The sequence below is a fragment of the Chrysochloris asiatica genome, unplaced genomic scaffold, assembly GCF_000296735.1.
Source record: "Chrysochloris asiatica unplaced genomic scaffold, ChrAsi1.0 scaffold00206, whole genome shotgun sequence".
Lineage (NCBI taxonomy): Eukaryota > Metazoa > Chordata > Mammalia > Afrosoricida > Chrysochloridae > Chrysochloris > Chrysochloris asiatica.
This window is the reverse complement of record NW_006408724.1, coordinates 220,546-242,627: the sequence shown is the minus strand read 5'-3', so window position 1 is coordinate 242,627 and position 22,082 is coordinate 220,546. Positions and strand designations below refer to the sequence as shown.

Here is a 22,082-nt window from a genome sequence, read left to right as displayed (position 1 = left end):
ACTTCTTTCAATGCACTTTGGACTTCCTCTCTGAGTATCATTGGCTCTTGTTCATATGGTATCTCTTGAAATGGTTGAACATTAACCATTTCCTTTTGGTTATTGTTCTTAGGTGCCATTAAGTCAATTACGAATGAAACCCGACCCAGTCCGTGCCATACTCACAATAATTGTTATGTCTAAACTACTGATGATGTCACTATCCCAATCCATCCTGTTGAGGGGTCTTCCTCTTTCCCACTGAACCTCTCTACTTTAGCAAGCACAATGTCCTTCTAATTACATGTCTAAAATATGAGAGATGACATTTTGCCATCCTCGCTTATAAGAAGCATTCTGGCTGTTCTTCTATACAGATTGGTTCATTCTTCTAGCAGTCCATGGTACTTTCATTATCCTTCACCAATGCCATAATTTAAATGCATTGATTCTTTTCCAGTCTTTCTTATTCATTGTCCAACTTTCACATGCATTTGAGGTGTTTGAAAATATTATGACTTGAGTAAGTCATACCTTAGTCCTCAAAGTGACATCTTCTTAACACTTAAAGAGGTCTTTTGCAGTAGATTTGTTTGATTTTTTTCTTCTTCTTTTTTTGGTGGACATATGGGGTGGGTGACTGGTTGGAAGCAGGAGTTAGGGTTAGGACTTTGACTAGGTCTTGTCTAGGCTTTGGATTTCATTTAGTATCACGTTTGTTAAGGTGGAGGATCAGAGAAAGAGGAAGACCCCAGCGAGATGGATTGGCAATGTGGCAGCATCCATGGGCTTAAGCGTGGCAACAATTGTGAGGTTGGTCCAGGATCGGGCAGTGTTTTGTTCTGTTGTGCATTGGGTCGCTATGAGTCAGTACCAACTTGATGGCACCTAAAACAGCAACAATATAATAGTTAGGGCTAGGGTAGTATGGAGTCCTGATGTGGCACCGTGGATTAATGTGCTGGACTGCAAGGTTAGTTTGAACCGCAAAGTTAGCGGTTCTTTTTTTTTTAAATGTGCTTTTATTTCAAAATTGTAAAGATTCATATATTATTTTTATTATATATAGTAAGCAATTTTTAGCTTAAGGTAAAAACTTTCAGTTAATGATATAAAAAAAAAAATGTATATAGTTTAACAGAGCCAAAAAAGCTGAGTATATCTTATACCTTGGATTTATCCTTAAATAATCACATCTCACAAGCTGTTTAAAAGGTTCAAAAACTGATGAAAACATGACTTCAGTAGGCAGTGATTAAAATCTCTTCATCTTTTAATCACTGGAGTTGCTAGCAGCTCCTTGGAAACCTTTTACAGGGTTACTGTGAGTTAGAACTGATTTGAAGGCATTTAACAACGACAACAGCAACAAGGGTTAGTATTAGGGGTAGAGGTTAGATTAGTGTTAAGAATAAGGCTTGGTCAAGTTTTGGGGTTGCAGTTAGGTTTATTTCTATTTATTTTAATTTTTTCTTGAAGTCTGCTTTATTTCCTCTTCATTTGAGAGTTCTGCAATTACTGAGTTTTTTGTTGTTGTTGTTGCTGTTGCAAAGTGGTTATTTGTTCCTGCTTTTCAGTCTTGCAGGTTTGTTTGACTTTAAATACTTCTACATCTGAAGTCCTGGTGTGGCGCTGTAGGTTAACGCGCCAGACTGCAAAGCCGTTTGAACTGCAAGGTTGGTGGTTCAAGCTCACCAGCTGCTCCTTGGAAACCCTATACAGGGTCGCTATGGGTTAGAATCAACTCGACGGCACTTGACACATCTGGGTTGAGTTCTGGGTGATGTTGTCATGATACTGCTATTGATATCTCAAGTTAGTGGCTGGAATGGGTTCTCTGTCCAAAGAACTCCCTCTATTATTTTTTATAAGGTTGGTTTGGTTTTGTCAATTCTTTACATTTCTGTTTATTTGGGAATGTCCTAATTTCACTGGCATATTTGATGGAGAGTTTTGCTGTTGACAGTTTGTTTCTTTCAGAGTTTTATATATGTTATCGCATTGTCTTTTTGCCTGAATGGTTTCCTCAGAGAAACCAGAGCTTAGTTTGATTTGAGTGATTTGTCTTCAAGTTCAGTAATTCAGCTTTTTTCTTTGATGCAATTCTATGTATTATACTCTTTCAGTGTACTATTTCTGAATTCTCAGTCTTAATCTATCTGGCTGTCTAATTGCGGTTTTTGTACAGTAACCATAGCACATACACACAGAGATAAAAATAGTGCTTTGGCCTTGGTACTGGCTGGATTCCCCCATATAACTGTTGACTTTGCTCCCAGTTTCTTATATTGCCTCAAATGTCACTTCAATGACAGCCTTATTCTCAATAGGACCCCCTCCCAGTTCCATCTACCTTCCCTGTTTTGTTTGTTCATGGAAACCCTTATCCTCTGACTTACTATACAATGTGGTTGTTAAAATTTATTTTGCTACCTCTCACCTCACAAAGAAGCTCTGGTAGCATAGTGGTTACAAGTTGGGCTGCTAACCTCAAGGTCAGTAGTTCAAAACTACCAGCTGTTCTGCAGGAGAACAATGAGGCTTTCTGCTCCCATCAAGATTTACAGCCTCGGAAATCATATACAGGGTCACTGTGAGTCGGAACCGACTCCACGGCACACAACCACCACCACCTCTCACAAGCACATACACTTTCCGAGAGCAGAGATTTTTGTCTGTTTTATTCACTGTTGAATACCCAGTGAATAAACACATGCCAGATACATGGAAGATACTCAACAATGAGTTGCTGAATGAATAAAACTAGGCAAAGCAGAATATCTAAGCATTGTGGAGACCCGCTGTTAATTTGGTAGACACCTCCATTTGTATGTGTGTAGTGACTTCTAGATAGAAATATTCTTATTGTGTGTAATTCTGACTCATTGCAGCCCTGCACTGGGCTTCTGAGGCTGTAAATCTTTATAGGAGCAGAAAGCCCCATCCCGAGGAGTGACTAGTGGATTCTAACTGCTAACCTTTTGGTTAGGAGACCAAAGCTCAACCCACTCTGATACCAGGGGTCCATAGAGGTAGGCATTGGACTCATTTAAGGAAAGGTTCAAGAAGTCCCACATAGAGCCATTTATAAGGTAGGGGAGAGAGAAGCACTATAACTTAGGGCTTATGGAGACGGAAAATTGAAATGAATTTTTTTAAATTGCTCTCGTTTTACTCTGCCTCAGATTCCTTGTTTGTCTGTTAGACCAAAAGGAACAGAAGAACTATAGTAATGAGACAATAAGAGCAGCTTGCCAGACAACTGCAGACGATTGAACAATTCTGGCTAATCTGAGCTCCTTTCCTTTCTTAGAAGCAGGAAGTGTTTAGTTGGGAAACCCTGCTTGTTGAATTCCAGTAGCCTGCTCTTGTCTTCAGAGATCTTGACTTATTTCTGCTGAACTGTGCAATACTTGGGGAACTCTGTGAGATTTTCTTGTTTTAATGAGCATGACTCAAAGGGCAAACCCAGGCAGAATCAACCTGCTTCCTGAAATCACAAGTTAACACCAAACCCTAGCACAGAACAGTATTGCAGCCAGCTCTTGTTCCCAGTCATCCCAGGCTCAGTCCCAGCACCTGTAGATGGGACTGAAGAACGCCCAAAACCAAAAGCCAGTAGCCATTGAGTTGATTCCAAGTCATAGTGACCCCAGGTGTGCAGAGTGGAACTGCTCCATAGGAATTTCCAAGGTGCTTCTGGGTAGATTCAAACTGTCAACTTTTCAGTTAGCAGTCAAGTGCTTAACCATTTTACCACCCCAGGACTTCTAGGGGGTCCTGCTGAAAAAAGGGCTTCAGGCTGAAGGAAGTCATTTCTAGGCAAAATTGAGTTCTCAAAAATCACTCCAAGCAGGGACTAGGATTCCATTTCCTGGGGACATTCCCCTGCACACATTAGAACAGAGCTCAGTCTGTACAGAGCAGCCAGAAGAAAGAAGAGCTGTACATCCTTGGCAACGACTCTCCCCTTTGGACTTGCCCTAACTTCTCTGTTGCCACATCCCTTGAAGTTTAGAAATTTATTTAAGTTTTTATTGTGAATCAAGTGATAGTTTACATGGGAGGACATCAGTTTTACACTCATCATTTCATTGCAATGATAACCATCTCCTCCGTGCATCACCATTCAACAGTATTTGCTTCTATTCCCTCTGGGTTTTTTGTTTTTTTGTGGGGCGGGGTGTACACAGAAACACTCAGGAATATATAATCATTTAAACAACCAAAGGGCACATTCTGCAAGCCTGCCTCCTGTCCATCAGCACACAGCCTTTCTCTTCCCATGAGTCTAGAGTCCTCAGCTCTCTCTCCATGTCCTCATCTTTGCCTCCATCTCTGGTATTGCTGCTTCTCTGGATAGGATCCCACATTCCGCTCTTGCTCTTCTCCCTTGATGGTCCTAGGATCCTCGGTTCCTGGACTGTAAGATTAACTACTCCCCCCTTTATGTTACAAAACTTCTACCTTTACAGTTGTAACAGTCATAATCAGTCATGATAACAATTACTACTGAATCATAAGAATCTTTTCCCTATCTCCTTTCACCAGCCCCATCTAAACAGTGGGGATTCTACTTTGCCTTACACACTCTAAAACTAAACTCCCCCTTGAAAACTTGTAAGCCAGTCACTTCATGTCTGTATAACTCCCCCATTTTAGGTAGCCAATGTCTAAGTTGCCTGTCCCTATCAACCCTATGTACTGAGGGAATAGGATTGATCCTTGATGTGAAGACTCCTTCCCTCTCAGTTGGTATTTTGAGCTATTACATCCATATGTATAGGTCAAGTTCATCAAATTGTAGCAATTTGTACTTGTTTCCTTTATCAACTTTTTTTTTTTTAATCTTCCTCTAGTCTAGTTCTGATCATCAAGCCATCAAGGCTAGGGCGAATGAGTACTATCTACAAGTTTGGGCATTCTTGTGTGTCTTCCCTCACGTCATATCATAGAGATTTATTTTTAACACAAAGTTTATGCTCAGACTTTAGAAATTCCTCATGCCGTGGAAGTAACCTGCATTTTGAGCAGGCAGGTAAGGATTCAAAAGCCAGCTCCCTCACATACCCTCTGTGTGACCTTGAACAGGTGACTTAGCCTCTCTGAACTTTGATTGCCTTAATCAGATGTACTTCACACTTTTCATTCATTCATTCAAGAAACACCACTTGAGTGCCTAATATGCTCCAAGCATTGCGCTAGGTGTTTCTCTGCTATTCATAAAGTTTTTAGTGGCTAAATATTCTAAAGTAGTTTATCACTCCTTCTTCCTAGTTTGTCTTTGTCTGGGAGTTCATCTGAGACCTGTCCACTGTGAGTGACCCTGCTGGTATTTAAAATACCGGTGGCATAGCTTCCAGAATCACAGTAACTCACAAGCTACCACGGTACGACAAACTGACAGATGCGTAGTGGTATTTTGTTCTGTTTTGCATAGCGTCGCTGTGAGTCGGTATCGAGTCGATGGCACGTAACAACAACAATTGTTCTAGGTACCAGGAAAATTCCTTTAAGGAGCTTATAAAGAATATTACATTTGGTAGAGTGGAGTGTTGGAAAAAAAGAGGAAGACCCCCAATGAGATGGATTGGCACAGTGGCAGCAGCAGTGGGCTCCAGCGTATTAACAATTGTGAGACTGGCATAGGACCAGGCAGTGTTTCTGTCTGTTTTGCGTAGGGTTGCTATGAGTAAGTATCATGGAGAAAGCATTTATGTAAAAAAAAGATACAACACAGAAAGCTAAGTATTTCGGCCGAGGGACATCTAAGAGTATCTGCGAGTCCTAGCCCAGACTGGAACTAGGTGTTTGGGGAGTCAGGAACAATCCAGCTGAAAGAAATGTGGTTTAGGGCCACTGAGTAGAAGTACCAGTTTTTGCCCTCAATTCTACCCCAAATGCAGTTCCCCAAGTTGGCCAGTTTCATCCTTAAGGAGTCATCTAGGGAAAAGAGTAAAACAGCGCTTCAAAGACAACCAGCCCTCCTGGAAAGACAGACATTCTAGAGTTGAAGTCCTGAGTCCTAGCAAACATTCCCTTACTTTTCTACTTTCTGAGAAGGAAATATTGTGGGCAGACATGGAATTGCTCCAATCAGAGGATCCTGGAGAAAAATTCATGTCAGCCAGGACCCCCTGGCTCATCTCCATATGTGGACACTACCCCCTTATGCTTCTAGTCACCCTGAGGGTCCAGATGGTAGTGGGGCAGGTCCTGGACTTCCCTCTTCTGCTGACCACAGCCATGCCTGCAGAACAGTCAGCAGGACCACAGTGTTCTCCCAGTAGTAACCTGACTTGAAAAACAAGCCACAAACCCCTGGCCGGGAGCCCACCCCAGTGCCGCCTCGCTCCCTGGGATGCTTTCCAACTAGGAGAGCCTGCAGCTCACACCTGAAGTCTCAGCAGGAGGCTGCTGGCCCCCCTCCTGTTGCCCATCGAAACCAAGTTCTGTGAGAGAGTAACACTGGGCCCTTACCCTCCGCTGCAGGGTGGCCCACTCTTGAAGCCCAATGTGGTGTAAGACACAATTATTATTCCCAAACAGCCCTGGCTGGTTTGCTGAACTCTTTAAAATTGACTTCACACAGATTAAACTAGGACAGAGTGTTGTTATATTGCATTTTGCTTGATAAACCAGTGTTTAATTATAAATGTATCTCCATGTAGAGCTGGGTTCCAACCCCTTCATTTCCATTCTTCTTCCATGGATGTCAGAGGTGTTTCTGGGAAATGTGTGCTCTGGACAGAGCTTCCAGGGACAAGAGGACTGACAACTGCTATGCTGCTGGTGGTGGTGCTGTGCTGTGGAGTCATTTCTGACTCATAGCGACCCTGCATAGGGTTTCCGAGGCTGTAAATCTTTGTGGGAGCAGAAAGCCTTGTCTTTATCCAATGGAACAGCTGGAAGTTTCAAGCTGCCAGCCTTGAGGTTAGCAACCCAACTCATAACCACTATGCTCCCAGAACTCCTTGACAACTACTGACCCCACAAAAATATAAAAGTCCAGGTTTTCCTCAAAATTTGCCTGTCAATATAGTCAACACCCACTACAAAAACAAACAAATTTAAAATAGTCCATAAAAAGGTACGTCTTTGCCACAACAGGTGAAATGGGCTGTCATTATTCTTCTCCCCAGATGTGCCAATTACTTCTCAGGCTTGCCGAGTCCCCTTTGAACCACTCTACTGAGTGAAGCAGCACTGTAGGATAAGCACTGGACTGTGAACCACAAAGTCAGCGGTTCACACCCACTAGCTTCTCTTTGGGTTGCTATGAGTCAGAACTGACTCAGTGTGACTCTTAACAACAACTGAGCTGAGTCATGTTGTTGCCTTTGTGTGTATGCCTGTACCACCAAGTCCAAATGTGACAGAGAACTGCTTCATAGGGTTCCCTAGGCGCTAATCTTTATGGAAGCAGATCGCCAGTATTTTCTCCTACGGAGAAATGACCTTTCAGTTAGCAGTTGAGCATCCAACCATTGCACAACCAGGGCTTCTTGAGATAAGTCGTAGCTTTGAACTTAGTCTTTGTTCATACCTTTTTATTTTTTAACTTTTTATTGTGAATTGAGGGAAGGTTTACAGAGCAGAACATCAGTTTTACATTCAACAAATCATATACTTTGCTTCATTACATGGTTGCAACCCCCTTCATGTACCAACAGTTAACAGCATTTACCTCTAGTCCCTTTCACTACTGCACTCCTCCCTGTGTCTCCTGTCACTTTCATCTCTCCTCTGCTAACCTCCCTCCCGTTGTGTATTACCTGCTCTACCACCAATGCTCCCCTGTGTCTACTCTCTACCCTGTGAATAATTTTCCCTCCCCAGCCCGGTAACCATAATAGATTGTTTATCAAGAAAACCTTTTTTTTTTTTTTTCTAACTTATTACATTAGTCTTATACAATGTCTGTCCCTTTGTGATTGACTAATTTCATTCACCATAATATCCTCCAGATCCAACCATGTGAGGTGTTTTGCAGATTGATCATTACTCTTCACTGTTTATAGTATTCCATTGTGTGTATGCACCAAAGTTTGTTTAACCATTTTTCTGTTGATGTGTATTTAGACTATCTTCATCTTTTTGATATGTCTCTTATAGACAGCATATTGAGGGATTCTGTTTTCTTATCCATTGTGCTCCTTATGTGTCTTCATTGGTACATTTAATCCATTTACATCAATAGGTATGAATTGATTGTTGTCATTTATATGTTTGTTTGTTTTTTTGTGGTGCTGCTGGATTCTTTGTTCCATATAAGTTTTATGCTGAGTTCATTTAATGTGGGTTTTCTTTTCTTCTATTGTTTTCATGTTTATGCAATCTCCTGATTCTCTTTATTTATTCTGATGTGCAGGTGTATGATTTTTCTTTAAGATTACCCTGTAATTTCTTATTTTTTTCCCCTGCTTAAAACAATCTCTTTATCTTGAAATCTACTTGACTTCCTTGCCATTTGGAAGTTCTGTAGCTACACTATTCCCTCGTTTTGCTTTGTAGTTGACTTCATTATAAATATCTCTGCCTATTTTCAATCTTGTAGTTTTGCTTTCCTTTAAATACTTCTATATCTGGATTGAGTTCTGGGTGGTGTTGTCATGTATCGTAATTTCAGGCTGTTGTTTGCTGTTGTTAGTTCTCAGTCCAAAGAACACCCTTACCATTTTTGTAAAGTTGGTCTGTTGTTGTTATTATTAGGTGCCATCAGGTCAGTACCGACTCATAGCGACCTTCTACACAGCATAATGAAACACTGCCCAATCCTGAACCAACCTCACTACTGTTGCCACACTTGAGTCCACAGATGCTGCCACTGTGCCAATCCATCTCGTTGGGTGTCTTCCTCTTTTTCTCTGACCCTCCACCTTACCAAACAACGATATCTTTCTCCAGCGACTGGTCCCTCCTGACAAATACGTCCGAAGTATAAGAGATGAAGTTTGGCCATTTTGGCCTCCAAGGAGCACTCTGGCTGTACTTCTTCCAAAATGGATCTATTGTTTCTTTTGTCATTACAATTACTTTAATTTCTGTTTATCAGGAAATATGCAGTCAGTCTCCCTCTCTCACTGTCCCTGCTCGGCCTCTCCTCCGAGCAAGCATTCGATCCACGTCTCTAACCTTTCTTCTGAAGGGTGCCAGGATTTTCATCTGTGCCTGTTTCATTTTGTGTTTCGTATCTTTGTTGGAGAGGGTCTGTGTAATGTGCCTGCCTTGTCTGCCATTTTGCCAAAGTCCTCAGTTCATACTTAACCTTGAACTGTTTTAAAGGACAGATTGGAGCACAGAGAGGTTAAGCAGTGCAATACTGGGACCCAGTGCTGTTTGCTAGAACAACCAGAGCTCTAGATCCAGATATCCCAAATCATGGGCCAGCATCACTGCCATTCAAACACAACCCTCATTAATCCACTGGAGTCCCACTGGGGAGGGAAGAGATTCTGTCAGTAAGAAAACAAGAACACTTTTTGCTTCTCTTTTACGTTATTTAATTTTTATAAAGCTTTATGAAGTTCAGTGACTCTGTAGGATAACCACAAGGTCAGCGGTTCAAGCCCACCAGCCCGTCCTCAGGAGAAAGATGAGCCTTTCTGCTCTTACAAAGATTTCCAGTCTTGGAAACCCAATCAGTGTTTCTATGATTCGGAACCAGCTAAATGGCACTTAACAGTAGCCCCAACAACAAAGCTTTATGGTGAAGTGTTTATTTCTTGTTGCAAAAAAAGCCAAACTACACACAAGAGAATAATACACATACAGGCCCTTCTACAGGGGAAAAGGGAAATGTAGTCCAGTGGGGAAAATCAAATGGCCTGCTTCTCTCCAGACCTGTTAAGTGCTTCTTGGCCTCTTTCTCTCTTTTCCTCTAGAAGTGACTCTTAAACCAAAGGAAGCTAAAAGGTTTTTGATGGGATAAAAAGATGCCCTCCATTAAAGGGTCAAGGCCTGTTGCTCTGGGCATCTGTCACTGAATTAACCAAATCAATTTAGAGCGCATGTTGTCTGAGCAGTTAGGAGGAGGAAATTGGCCCGAAGACCATCTTGATTCCATTAGTAGGTCTGGCTGCAAAGAAAAACCAGCCATTGTTTGCTTTGCTGGGTATGTGACCATCTCAGAAGCAAACAGATGCCAGAGAAGCCTCCTTCAGAGCAGGATATGTTAGGACCCAGGTCCCTGGTAGCACAACAGGTAAGCGTTCAACTGCTAATTCAAAAGGTTTAAGCCCGCTAAAAAAGGGTTCCTCAGAAGAAAGATCTGGAGATCTGTTTCTGTCAAGATTACAGCCTAAAAAGCCCTATGGGGCTGTTCTACACTGTCATATTGTTGGTGTTGTGTTGTTTGGTGCCATCAAGTCGGTACCGACTCATAGCAACCTTATGTACAGCAGAACGAAACACTGCCCAATCCTGGGCCAACCTCACTATCATTGCCACACTTGAGCCCATTGATGCTGCCATTTGGCCAATCCATCTCGGTGGGGGGGGGGGGTCTTCCTCTTTTTCTCTGACCCTCCACCTTAACTTAACATGATATCCTTCTCCAGTGACTGGTCCCTCCTGACAATATGTCCGAACCCTGTAAATCGAAAATCCACTTGGCAGCACCTAACAGCAACACTGAACTCACTCATATCCTTCTTGTGGACTAGTGATCTGTGAGCATAGTTTGTGTGTGTTGGAGGGCCTAATTGGGTTCCCAGAACAGCCTATTTATTCTGTATAATGCTGAGCCAACCGACCATAGGACTGTCTTCTTAGGATGTAGGTTTTGAGATTAAAAATAGTAGCAGGAAGATATTAATAACTGTCCCTAGTCAGAATTTCAGTGGACTTGAAATTGATTGGGTAAGACTAGGAACAAGTGAGTCCAATGAGAATCCAAAACATTCCAGCACAAGCAAGAATGACAATGGTGGAGGTTTATGCTTGCATTATATCAACAACCACAACAAAAATTGGATAATCAGAAAACGTTTTTTTTAAAATGTCAAGTGCCCATGGCACTTAGAAATGTAAACATATGTTAGGCATATTGCCTTGGCCCTTTCCTTTTCGCCTAGGCTGGTGCAAAGTAGATATCCACTGGTGGAATTGTTGGAAAGGGAATGAGAATTCAATGTTTAAAATCCTAGGACCTTACTGCTGTTTTTTTTAAAAAAGCTTTTTATTGTGAATTGCATGATGGTTTATAAAGTAGATCATCAGTTTTACATTCAACAAATCATATACTTCATTTAATCTCAATGATTACAATCCCCTCCATGTACCATTAGCAAACAGTATTTACCTCTATTCCCTGTAACTCTTGCATTGCTCCCCTACCTTCATTTTTCTTCTGCCAACCTACTCCTAGTTGTATATTGCCTGCCCCATCACCCACATTAGCATGTGTACTCGACGGCACTTAACAACAACAACAACAGTCCTGATTTGGCACTGTAAGATAATTACTGGACTGCTAACTGAAAGGTCAGTGGTTCAAACCCATAAGTCACTCCTTGGAAACCTTACATAGGGTCACTATGAATTGAAACCAACTCAGTGGCACGTAACAACAATAACCCCCTAGTCAGTTTATAATTCCGCCCCCACCCACCCCCCATTAACCATCATAGAATGTTTCTTTTAGCATGAAAACCATTTCTTGACTTTTTACAATAGTGGTATCATACAATATTTGTCTAGGCCCTGCTTCTTTATGCAAAAAGTAATAGATATATATAAACTGTTTATTGTTAATTGAGTGAAGGTTTACAGAACAGATCAACAGTCCTGCATTCAACAAATGATGCACTTTGTGTCATTACTATGATTGTGATCCACTCCTTGTACCATCAATTAATGGTATTGATCTCAAATCACTTTTTTCCCTCCTCCCCGCCCCCCACCTGCCTAGTAACCATCATAGAATATTTCATTTATCAAGAAAATAGATTCTTTACTTTTTCCATCAGTGGTCTCATGCAATATTGTCCTTTTGTAAATGACTAATTTCACTCAGCATAATGTTCTCCAGGTTCATCCATGTTGTGAGGTGTGTTGTGGAGTCTTCCTTATTCTTCACTGCTGCATAATATTCCATTGTGTGTATATGTACCAAAGTCTGTTTAACCATTCTGTTGCTGAGCATTTAGGCTGCTTCCATCTTTTTGTTATTCTGAATAGTGCTGCAGAGAACATGGGTGTGCCAATATCTAGTGTGTCACAGCTCTTATTTTTTGAGGACATAGATCATTGCTGGGTCCTTTTTATGGTATTTCTATTCCCAACTTTTTGAGAAAACATCATACCGTTTTCCACAGTGGTTGCACCATTTTACAATCCTACCAGCAGTGTATGAGGGTCCTAGTCTCTCCCCACCCTCGCCAGCATTTGTTTTCTGTTTTTTAGAACTTTACTATTAATATTGGAGTTAAGATGATGTCTCGTTGTTTTGATTTATATCTCTGATGGCTAATGACAGTGAACATTTCTTCATATGTTTGTTAGCCACTTGAATGTCCTCATTGGTCTGTTCATGTCCTCTGCCCATTTTTTAATCAGATTATTTGTCTTCTAGTTGAGGTGTTGAAGTGTTCTATAAATCTCTTGTTGAGGTGATGAAGTGTTCTGTACATTTTAAAGAGCAGTCCTTTGTCTGATACGTCATTGACAAACATTTCTTCCTAGTCTGTGGGTTTTCTTTTTACTCTTTTTGTGAATTCCTTTGATGCACATAAGTGTGTGCACATCTATTCTGTCTTCTGTTTGCATGTTTTCAGTTACGTTTGAGAGCGCATTTATACTATGTACCAGAGCTCCTAAGTTTGTCCCTATGTTTTCATTGATCTGTATAGTTCTAGGTTTTGCATTTAGGTCTTTAATCCAAGTTGAGTTCATTTTTGTATCTGGTGTGAGATATGAATCTTGTTTCATTTTTCTGTAAGTGGGTTTTCAATTTTGCCAGCACCATTTGTCGACGAGACGGTCTCTTCCCCATTTAATGTATTTTGGTCCCTTGTCTAAGATTAACTATGTAGGTGGATGGATTTACTTCTGTGTTTTAAGTTCTGTTCCATATTTCCATGTGTCTATTGTTGGACCAGTACCAGGCTGCTATGACTGCTGTGCCTGTGTAGTAGGTTTTGAGATCGGGAAGTGAGAGGCCTCTTACTTTGTTCTTTTCTTTTAACAATGTTTTGCTTATCTGCGGTTTCTTTCCTTATAAAGTTAGTGATCAGTTTTTCCATCTCTTTAAAGAATGATGTTGGAATCTGAAGTAGAATAGCATTTTACCTATAGATTGCTTTAGGTAGTATTGATATTTTCACAATGCTAAGCCTTCCTATCCATGAGAAGGGTATAATCCTGCATTTCTGCAGGTCTTTTCTGGTTTCTTGTAGTGGTGGTGGTGGTGGTTATGTGCTATGGAGTCAGTTCCGACTCATAGCGACCCTGTATAGGGTTTCCGAGGCTGTAAATCTTCACGGGAGCAGAAAGCCTCATCTTTCTTCCACGGAACCACTGGTAGTTTCGAACTGCTGGCCTTGTGGTCCACAGCCCAATTTGTAACCACTACGCTACCAGAGCTCCCATGTATTGTTTTGTATTTTCCTCTGTACAGATCCTGTAAATGTTTTGTAATTTCCTTTATACAGATCTTTTGTTTTTCTGGTTAGATTTATTCCCAAGTAAGACAGTGAAATAAATCAAATGCCTATCCAGTGAAGAAAACCCCTGCCCCATGGTTTCATCCCTGCTAACAACTTATATTTGCACCTGTTTCCTAGTTTGGCTCTGCCCCAATCACAGAACCTCGTCAGGGTGCACCTGGTACAGTTCTCAGTGAGCACAGTCGTGGGGTTTCCCACATTTCTGCCACATTTTAAATTCCACCCTGTTTCAGTCCTGCAGGCTCCCTTTTCTTGTCCTGCAGCTCTCATGATGTGTGATTGTCAATATTAGGTGTTGTCAAGTTGATTCTGGCTCATAGTGACCCAATGTGACAGAGTACAACTGCCCACAAAGGTTTTCCAAGGTGGTATGGCGCTGTGGGTTAATGCACTGGACTGCCAAGTCAGGTTGAACAGCAAGGTCAGCAATTCAAGCTCACCAGCTGCTCCTCAGAAACCCTATACAGGGTTGTTATGAGTCAGAACTGACTCAACATCACTTAACAACAGTCCTTACAGGAATGGAGCTCCTAGTCTTTTCTCCCGTGAAACCGCTGGGTAGATTTGAGTGCTTAACTGTTGTGCCAGCAGAATTCCTTTCAAGATGCATGGCAACTCATTTTAATTTGCTGAAGATTCAAGTACACCTGGAGTTTCTGGGTGGTGCAAGCAGTTAGTGCACTCAGCTGCTAACTGAAAGGTTGGAGGCTCAAGTCTGCCTAGAGGTGCTGTAAAGGAAAGACCTGGAGACCTATATCCCAAAAACCTAACCATTGAAAACACCATGGAGTGCTGTTCTACCTGGCACGCGTGGAGTTGCTGTGATTTGGAATCAACTTGATGGCAACTATTGTTTGTTTTTTCTTATAAATAAACCTAGGGATTAGTGAGGGGCAGCCCTGCTTCTAGAAAGCAAACAGAACAGAAATCAAATCGTCAAGCGGCTTTTGTTAGTTTGTTTTCCTCTGAGCTTGGTGGTTATTGCTTTCTAGGAATCTTGTGTTTTTATAGGAGGACACCTGGTTGGTGTTCAGAAAGTGTGCAATGTCGTGTAGAGCCCTAAAAGACGTCATCATTCACGTAGCCAGCAGCTAGAAATAATAGTCATGCTTCGTGGAAAGAGCCCTGGACACAAGACTGGGCCCTGATATCAATCACTCAGTTAACCTCTGCAAGTCCTCTAACCTCTCTTGACTGCAGCTGCTTTGTCTGTGAAGCAGGACATCTGGGCCCCATGATTGCTGTGAGTCTGTATTAATGGCCCCTCTGGATGAGGCAGGAAGTTACTCCTCCTCGGGAGGTCATTAAGGGGCTCCATGACTCAGCCTCAGGCCCAGGAAGAAGACAAGGCTCCCCTGAAGTCTTGGTTAAGAAGGAAAGCCTATAGACCAACCATCCTCTCCTGACTTTGAGGCCATATCACCCAGCCAACATGTCTACTGCTCTCATGCTAGCTGCCCACCATTTGGTCCCTGTTTGCTGGGAGGGCAGCTGATGGGGCTAACGTCCCTTTCTCTAATACCTTTTCCCACTCCAAAATTGCCTGGAGGGAGAATTAGCTCTTTTCAGTCCCTCCCAGGCACAGGATGTGGGAACCCACACAGGAGGATCTGCTTATCATGTATTTGTAGTATAACCTGTTGCACTCTTAGCTCAGACTGGGTATTTATTAGCCACTCTTGTATGCTCCTTGTGGGATAAATGTATTCCCATCTCCTGTTTTATACAGGAGAACACAAAGGCCAGAAAGGGGAAGTGAAGGAAAGTGTGATCACAATGGGAATCACAGCAAGTCTAGGGCAGAAACAAAGAATCCATATCTAGTACCAGCCCCAAAAATGGGGACAGACCCTGGCTCAGAACAGCGCCACTGCCTGGCAGTTCTCATAATCTCGTAATGTTCGATTTTCAGTGCAAATTATTAAGGTTTTTCTTAATCCTGATTACAGGCATTCCCCAGGGAACAAATGAGATAGATTCCTAACTGCATCTTTTAACAATTTCTGGGTAGGTTGGAACAGGTACTTTACTGCAAGAAAAGGCTGGAAGCCTTTTTAAAGATTTAAAAGCTGCAGCCTGCAGAAAGTGAAGGTGATTGCAATGAAGTTGTTGTGAGTAGGGTTTGGTTCCGTGGGTTTCAAAGTAAGGGCAAATCCACCTTAAAGGGCAAGGAGGTGACTTGTAGGGAGGTAAGCCCCTATGCACATCATAACGTGGGGATTTACTGGCTGTTAGTCCTGGAGTGAAGATTTACACCCTTGGAAACCCTATACAGGGTCGCTATGGGTCGGAACCGACTCAACGGCACTTAACAACAACAACAACAAAAGTCCTGGAGTGAAAGCCACTTTGTGCAGAAAACTAGAGGAAGCCAGTTCACCAACAAGAGGAGGAATTCATGTTTGTTATAATTTATGTTAAAAGGAGAGAAAAATCATTGTACAGTACTGAAAAGATTTGATCTTTATACTTCCTACCCTCAGCTACATCGTTGCTCATTTGTAAAAATCTTTCCACTTTTAAAGTTAACCACCCATTAGTGAGTAAGAGCTGTTCCCACTAATTGGAGGACTCCTGTGGAAAGGAAGCATAGTTAGAGGTTGGAGTAATGGACCAGGTGCCCTTGACTTCTATTTCTGGTTCCTTTGCTAACTTGCTGTGTGGCCTTAGGCAGTTTCCCCTAATTTCTCTGAGCCTCATTGTCCCCCAAGAAGAAAATTGCCCACTAACTCTTGTTGGGGGATGCCAAAAGATCAAAGGAAAAGATTTTTACAGAGCTTGTTAAAGATGCCCAGATGAAGTGCTCTAGGAAGGCCTTAATCTAATGGGTATTGATTAATCCTTTGTTGATAGAAGTGCTTGTTTGGGCTTTTAATGAGCTCCTTGGGCATAGTGGGTCAAAATAGTTATGCAGAATCCTGATGGATCAACCCATTTTTCATGGTGATCAGGTGTGCTTAGGCTGTGTACCTGACTTTTCTTCCTGCACACAGGGTCCAGGTGGCTGTTCAGACAGCCAGCCAAGGCCAGGGAGGAGTCTGTGATACTCAGTAATATGGACAGCATACAGCCAGCTCAGTCAGATATTCCCAGTGTGAAAAGGGGAAGCTGGGTCCTGCGTCAATTTATTGACTGTGTTTACACTGGGAACCAGCCACAGAGGCAGAGTATTTAGCAAGCAGGGCTCTTGAACTGTGGGACACTGCTGAGATACCCCAGACCCTGGTGGAGAACACCTGCCCCTACAACAAGGTCCTCCCCCATGCACTGAGGTGGCTGCGCCTGCCTTTCTCCTTGTCCACCTTACCTACATCCTCCAGCTCCCCAATTATCCTAGCCTCCTCTGTCTTCCCTAAAAATGGAAGAAAGAGGGAAGGAACAGGCCAGCGTTCCCAGATGAGAAACTTCTCTGAAGCTCCCGGGGCCTTTCTTGTGTCCTGATGGGACAACTTTATCCCATTCATTCCACTCACCCCCACACCCTCCTCCTCTTTCTGGGTATTTCATTTGAAAAAAAAAAAAAGATCGCTGCTTAGAACAGACATCCAGGGAAACCTACTGCTTTGCACCCTGTACCACAAATGTCTTATCGATGGTCAGTCATCCTAGAGCGAGATGCCTGGAGACCAGGATTTCAGGGCTCAGGGCCAAGGGCACAGTCAGTGACAGTGGCAGGGGCAGGAGCAGCTGAGAGGCCACAGCAGAGGCCAGATGGTTTTGTTTGGGCCCATTGGCAGACATAGACTTTTCCACACTGACCAGCATCAGGGAGCACTTAAAGGGAAAAAAAAAAAAGAACACTTAACAAATCCTTGCCTTCAAGACAATTCCAACTCACAGCGACCGTATAGGACAGACTAGAACTGTCCTATTGGGTTCCAAGGCTATAATCTTTACTAAACCACCAGAGCTTCTTACTTAAAGAACTTTTATTTTGCATGAGGGGTGGAGAGGAGGCAACCACCCACTCTCAGCCCTTTGCTGTAGGGTTTTTCTTCTAAACTGGAGGGGCTTCAAAGCAAAGCACAGTGTGGTTTGCTCAAGATGATCACACCCAATTTGGCTTTCTTTCCTCCTGGATAAGAGAAAAAAGTTCTTGGAGGGCTTTGGGAAGCCAACCTCCCTGGGGGCAGGCACTTTACCCCAAGTGCTGCTGAACCCAGGTTGGAGCCCATCAGTATCAGCAGCTCTTCCAAGGTCAGGACCAGCTGTATAATTTGCAGGAACCAGTGCAAAATGCAGGGCCTCTTGCACAAACATTATGAAGCATTTTCAAGATGGCACCACCAGAGCATTAAACCAAACATGGGGCTCTTCTGAGCATAGAACCCTGTCCAAGGTGGTAGCAGGAGGAGGCTCTCCGTGGAATCCAGCAAGAATGGGAAAAGAGAGGAAATAATTCTGTATGCTTACTTAAAGACTTCCATCACATAAATACCAAATTCTTTTTTAAAACCCCAAGGACAAGACTTAGAGGACAAATGTAAGAAGAGAATTCGTTTTGGTAGATCTAGAGTTCTTCTCTTTGCCAGAATTTGGGAGAACAATTAGGAATAGCAACATTTCATTGAGTGCTTTCTTTGTGTCAGATGTTATGCTAAGGATTTGTTTCTGCTCTATATAGTTTACTTCCCTTGTGCATGTTTTCTATATAAGAAAGTGTTCATTGTTGCCATTTTACAGAGGGAAAAACTGAAACTTAAGGAAATGCTGTAACTTGCCTCAGGGCAGACATCTTTGAAATAGAGACGACTGGATTCAAAACAATCTAGTCAGACTCCAAACCGTATTATCTGATCACTTATGTTCCAGTCTAGTCTAGTCTGGATTATGGCACCAATATCATGGAGTCTGTTAATTTTTGTGTTTTTGGACTATTGCTACGTTCAGGTGGGATGTCTACAAATATCTAACAACCAGGTGCCAGAGAGGAACTTGGGCTGTTTCTAATGCAGGAGTTACAGTAGCAGAGCATCAGACAGGAGCATAGACACAGACCTGAGCATTTGAATAGTTCCAGCTCTAAGGCATCATTTGATCTGTGACAAGACACAAAGCTGGCTAAGCCAATGTAGGGCTTTGGGTCATTTGCTTTCCTTGAGCATCTCTCCACTCACTTGGAATGGAGCTTTAGAGGAAAATGTGTTCTAAACTGGGACCAAAGAGGTAGCTCTGTCACAAGACATAATAGAGGTCTGCTTCCCTGTTACTTGTACACTATAAGAAAAGCCGCTTTTACATTTAGCGCAAAGCAGGTTGTGAAGATCAAAGATCAAAAATGCAGCATTCTAGAAGTAGTTCTTCATACCAGCCCAGCATTACCTGGTGTGAAGTCCTTTGGTCAGATGTCCTGGACCTTGGAATGTGGGTCGATCTGAGGCAGGGAAATTGCCATTGAGTCTTTAAGATGGAGAAAATGTGAGTAGGTCAGATAAAACCAGGAACTCCTGATGCCAGGAGTCTTTGTCTATGAACTGAGACCCCAAAATGCAAATGCCCCAATATAGAATGGGCCCAGGGAGGAGTCAGCCACTCACAGGGGGAAATAGCAAGAACAGGATTTCTGTTGGACCTTCTTTTTGTCAAGATCAGACTCCAATTCAAAGTGTATCAAAGGTGATACAACATCCACTAAATATAAATAGATGTGTATATGCATAAACCTGTACCATCTCCTGACATTTCCCAGAGGATTAAGTAACTGTGTCTTCCATTCCATGAAAGAAACCCCATTCCTAGAGTGACTGATGCAGCCCTAATGACTGCACTGAACTCAGCCCTCCTTAGATAGCTCACTAGGCCCAAGGAGTCCGGACCAGGGGAGCCAATGGAGCCCACCATCCACTTCCCAGAACTGCTTCCATCCCTCTCCTCGCTCCTCCTGCCAGCGTCCGGGGCAGCCCCATAGCTTCAGGCATCCAGCCAGGAACTCAATTCTTGATTCTCTTTGTGCTGCACAAAGAATGGGGTTGACAAGCTCATATTGTTATCTTGAGTTGCCTACCCCGAAATAAGGTCACAGCAGCCTCCGCCCTGGGAGCAGCTCGCATCACCAGGGCGAGTCCAAGGCGCTTTCACATTAGTGGACAGGAAGTAGAGTCCCGATGGGAGGCTGGGAATTTGAACGCCTTCCCATTTCAGCACTCCAAGGAGGAAGCTCAGTTCAGCACTACAGGCAGCTGGCTACAGACAGAGCCACTGCTCTCGCTCACTCTCCTCCTCGCCTCCCGCCCGCCCTCTTCCCTGCTCGCTCCCTGGCTCCCCCCTCGCTCCCCCGCTCCTTGGAGGGAAAAGTCTGCCAGGCTAGGAACTGTCTTGGAGAATTAAACAAAGGCGAGCCAAAAGGGAACAACTTGAAAAGAATTTGTTTTGTTCCCGCTAAGAGACCTGCAGGAAAATCCACACCCATGTTGCTGAGTTTTGAAGTGGCAAGTGTGTGTGTAAATTTTAAGCCAGAGGCAGAGGAGACACAAACAACTGTATGTCTCTGCTTTGATAAGGAAACTGCTGGTCTCAGAAGTTAAGTGGCAAAGGGAAAAGACCACAGCTGCAAACCAACATTGCTGTTCCTCAACTTAAAACAGAATTGTTTTCTGTCCAGATATTCCAATGGAGACAGTTAGAAAACCTGTATTTCCGAGAAAAGAAGTTTTCAGTGGAAGTTCATGACCCACGAAGGTAAGCTAGAAAAGTCTCTTCTCCTTACCTGTGAGTGCATGGAGTTTACATCAGTACTGTTTACACGGTCATTGTAACTGTGTGTTTTTTTGGTTTTTTATGGGTCTGGGTGACGGGTGGTTGATCATGGAGAAGAGAGTTCAAATCAGACAGTGAAGCTTCATTTTGAACTGTGTATGTTGATAAGTGGACTGCTGGCGTGGCACTGTAAGATAACTACTGGGTTGCTATCCACAAGGTGGTAGGTGGTTGAAACCCACCAGCCGCTTCTTAGAAACCTTGTAACAGGGTCACTCTGCATCAGAACTGACTCCTGGGCACTTAATAGCAACAACATGTTGACAAATGGAGTTCTAGTATGATGCGCTAGGGTAAGCACTGGACTGCTAATCGAATGGCTAGCTGTTCAGACACACTAGTCAATCCTTAGAAACCCTACACAAGGTCGCTATGAGTCAGAATGACCAGACAGCACTTAACAACAACAACAGTGTTGATAAATACAGTGGGTTCAAGTGTGTCTGTGAAAAACAGAGAGATTGGCATTTCTGTGCGTTTCTCAACTAACTGCATGAATGTGGAACCTGTACGCTCCTGTGTGTGGAATTGTCTTCCATGCCGGGACATTTTAGGGAGATTTTATAACACTTCTTAACCAACACTAGTTAGAGTTAAGCTGGTGGGAGGTAATGGGGGTGAGCAGAGTCCTTATAGGAAGGTTTTGCCAGAGAAACCTGAGAGTGTTTCAGGGGGTACCAGCAGCACCAGGGGAGTTCTACAAATGAAGCACTTATGCAGAATGGTCTTACTCCACCACTGTCTGTTGGTTTAAGGTGTTGGAGTTTGTGGAGTTGCTCTCCCCTCACTCCAACATTATATCCATGTAAAAATCTATACTCTTTATAAGCCAGAAGCCAAACAATAGGGTCCCTGTGTGGAATGCAGCAAATCCTTGGTGGAAGGGGCTCAGGGCAGCTCCTACCAGTACGGAGTTCCCCCTCTTTGTCTGCTAGTGGTCCTAGCACTGGATGCAGCCCAAAGACAGGAGTAAAAAAAAATCCCCTACCAATAGACCTGACACACCTAGACTTGAGATAGGACCATACACAGATTTACAAGAAAGTAGCCCTGGATAGACAGTAGACAAATCAGACTCTGTAGGGCACAAAAGTGGATTTTAGACCCTGTTGACACCCAGCACCGTGCTTGGAGTCTGAAGCTAGTTGTCAACCCCAGAGCATGAGAGGCATTGCCCTTCAGCAAGTGGGCTCAGGCCCCGGCAGTGTAATCTCTGTCCCTGCAGCCAGAGATAACCCAGGTGGCTGACGGCTGCTCACACCATGTAATCAGCATGAAATAGCCACTCCATTTGTAGGGTTTGAGCTTATCCTGTACTGCACAGCACAGCTGACTGGAGGGCTAGAGACCAGAAGACATTTAGGAATTCCACGTCTGTGCCACTAGGCAGAGACAGTCACGTTAAGCAGAACAATAACTTCCTTAGCATTTCTCGGAGTCCTGTGAAGGGTTTCCGGGTCCGCAGGATTTCCGGGCCCATGGAGGAGGGATACAGGCTTGACAATAATGTTCCAGCCAGAAAGGAGCGCACAGTCATTTTTCCAGGTGAACTGTGTGGCATCAGAGACTCAGGAGGATGTATGCGAGGAGGGAAAACTAAAGAGTGGAAAGAGCAAAGTGAATTTCGCCACAAGTATCAGATGCTTGACTAAAAGGTATAAACATTAGAAGCTCTAAAGG

The 22,082-nt window shown here is 43.1% G+C and overlaps 1 protein-coding gene across 1 annotated transcript in view; it reads left to right on the top strand.

Annotated features, from left to right (window-relative positions):
• Positions 1-22,082, top strand: part of FRMD4A (FERM domain containing 4A) — a 422,369-nt gene that overhangs the window by 335,093 nt on the left and 65,194 nt on the right. Inside the window, exon 12 of the mRNA XM_006872593.1 lies at positions 20,248-20,324. Coding sequence (XP_006872655.1) covers positions 20,248-20,324 — 77 coding nt within the window. The remainder of the gene's footprint in view (positions 1-20,247; positions 20,325-22,082) is intronic.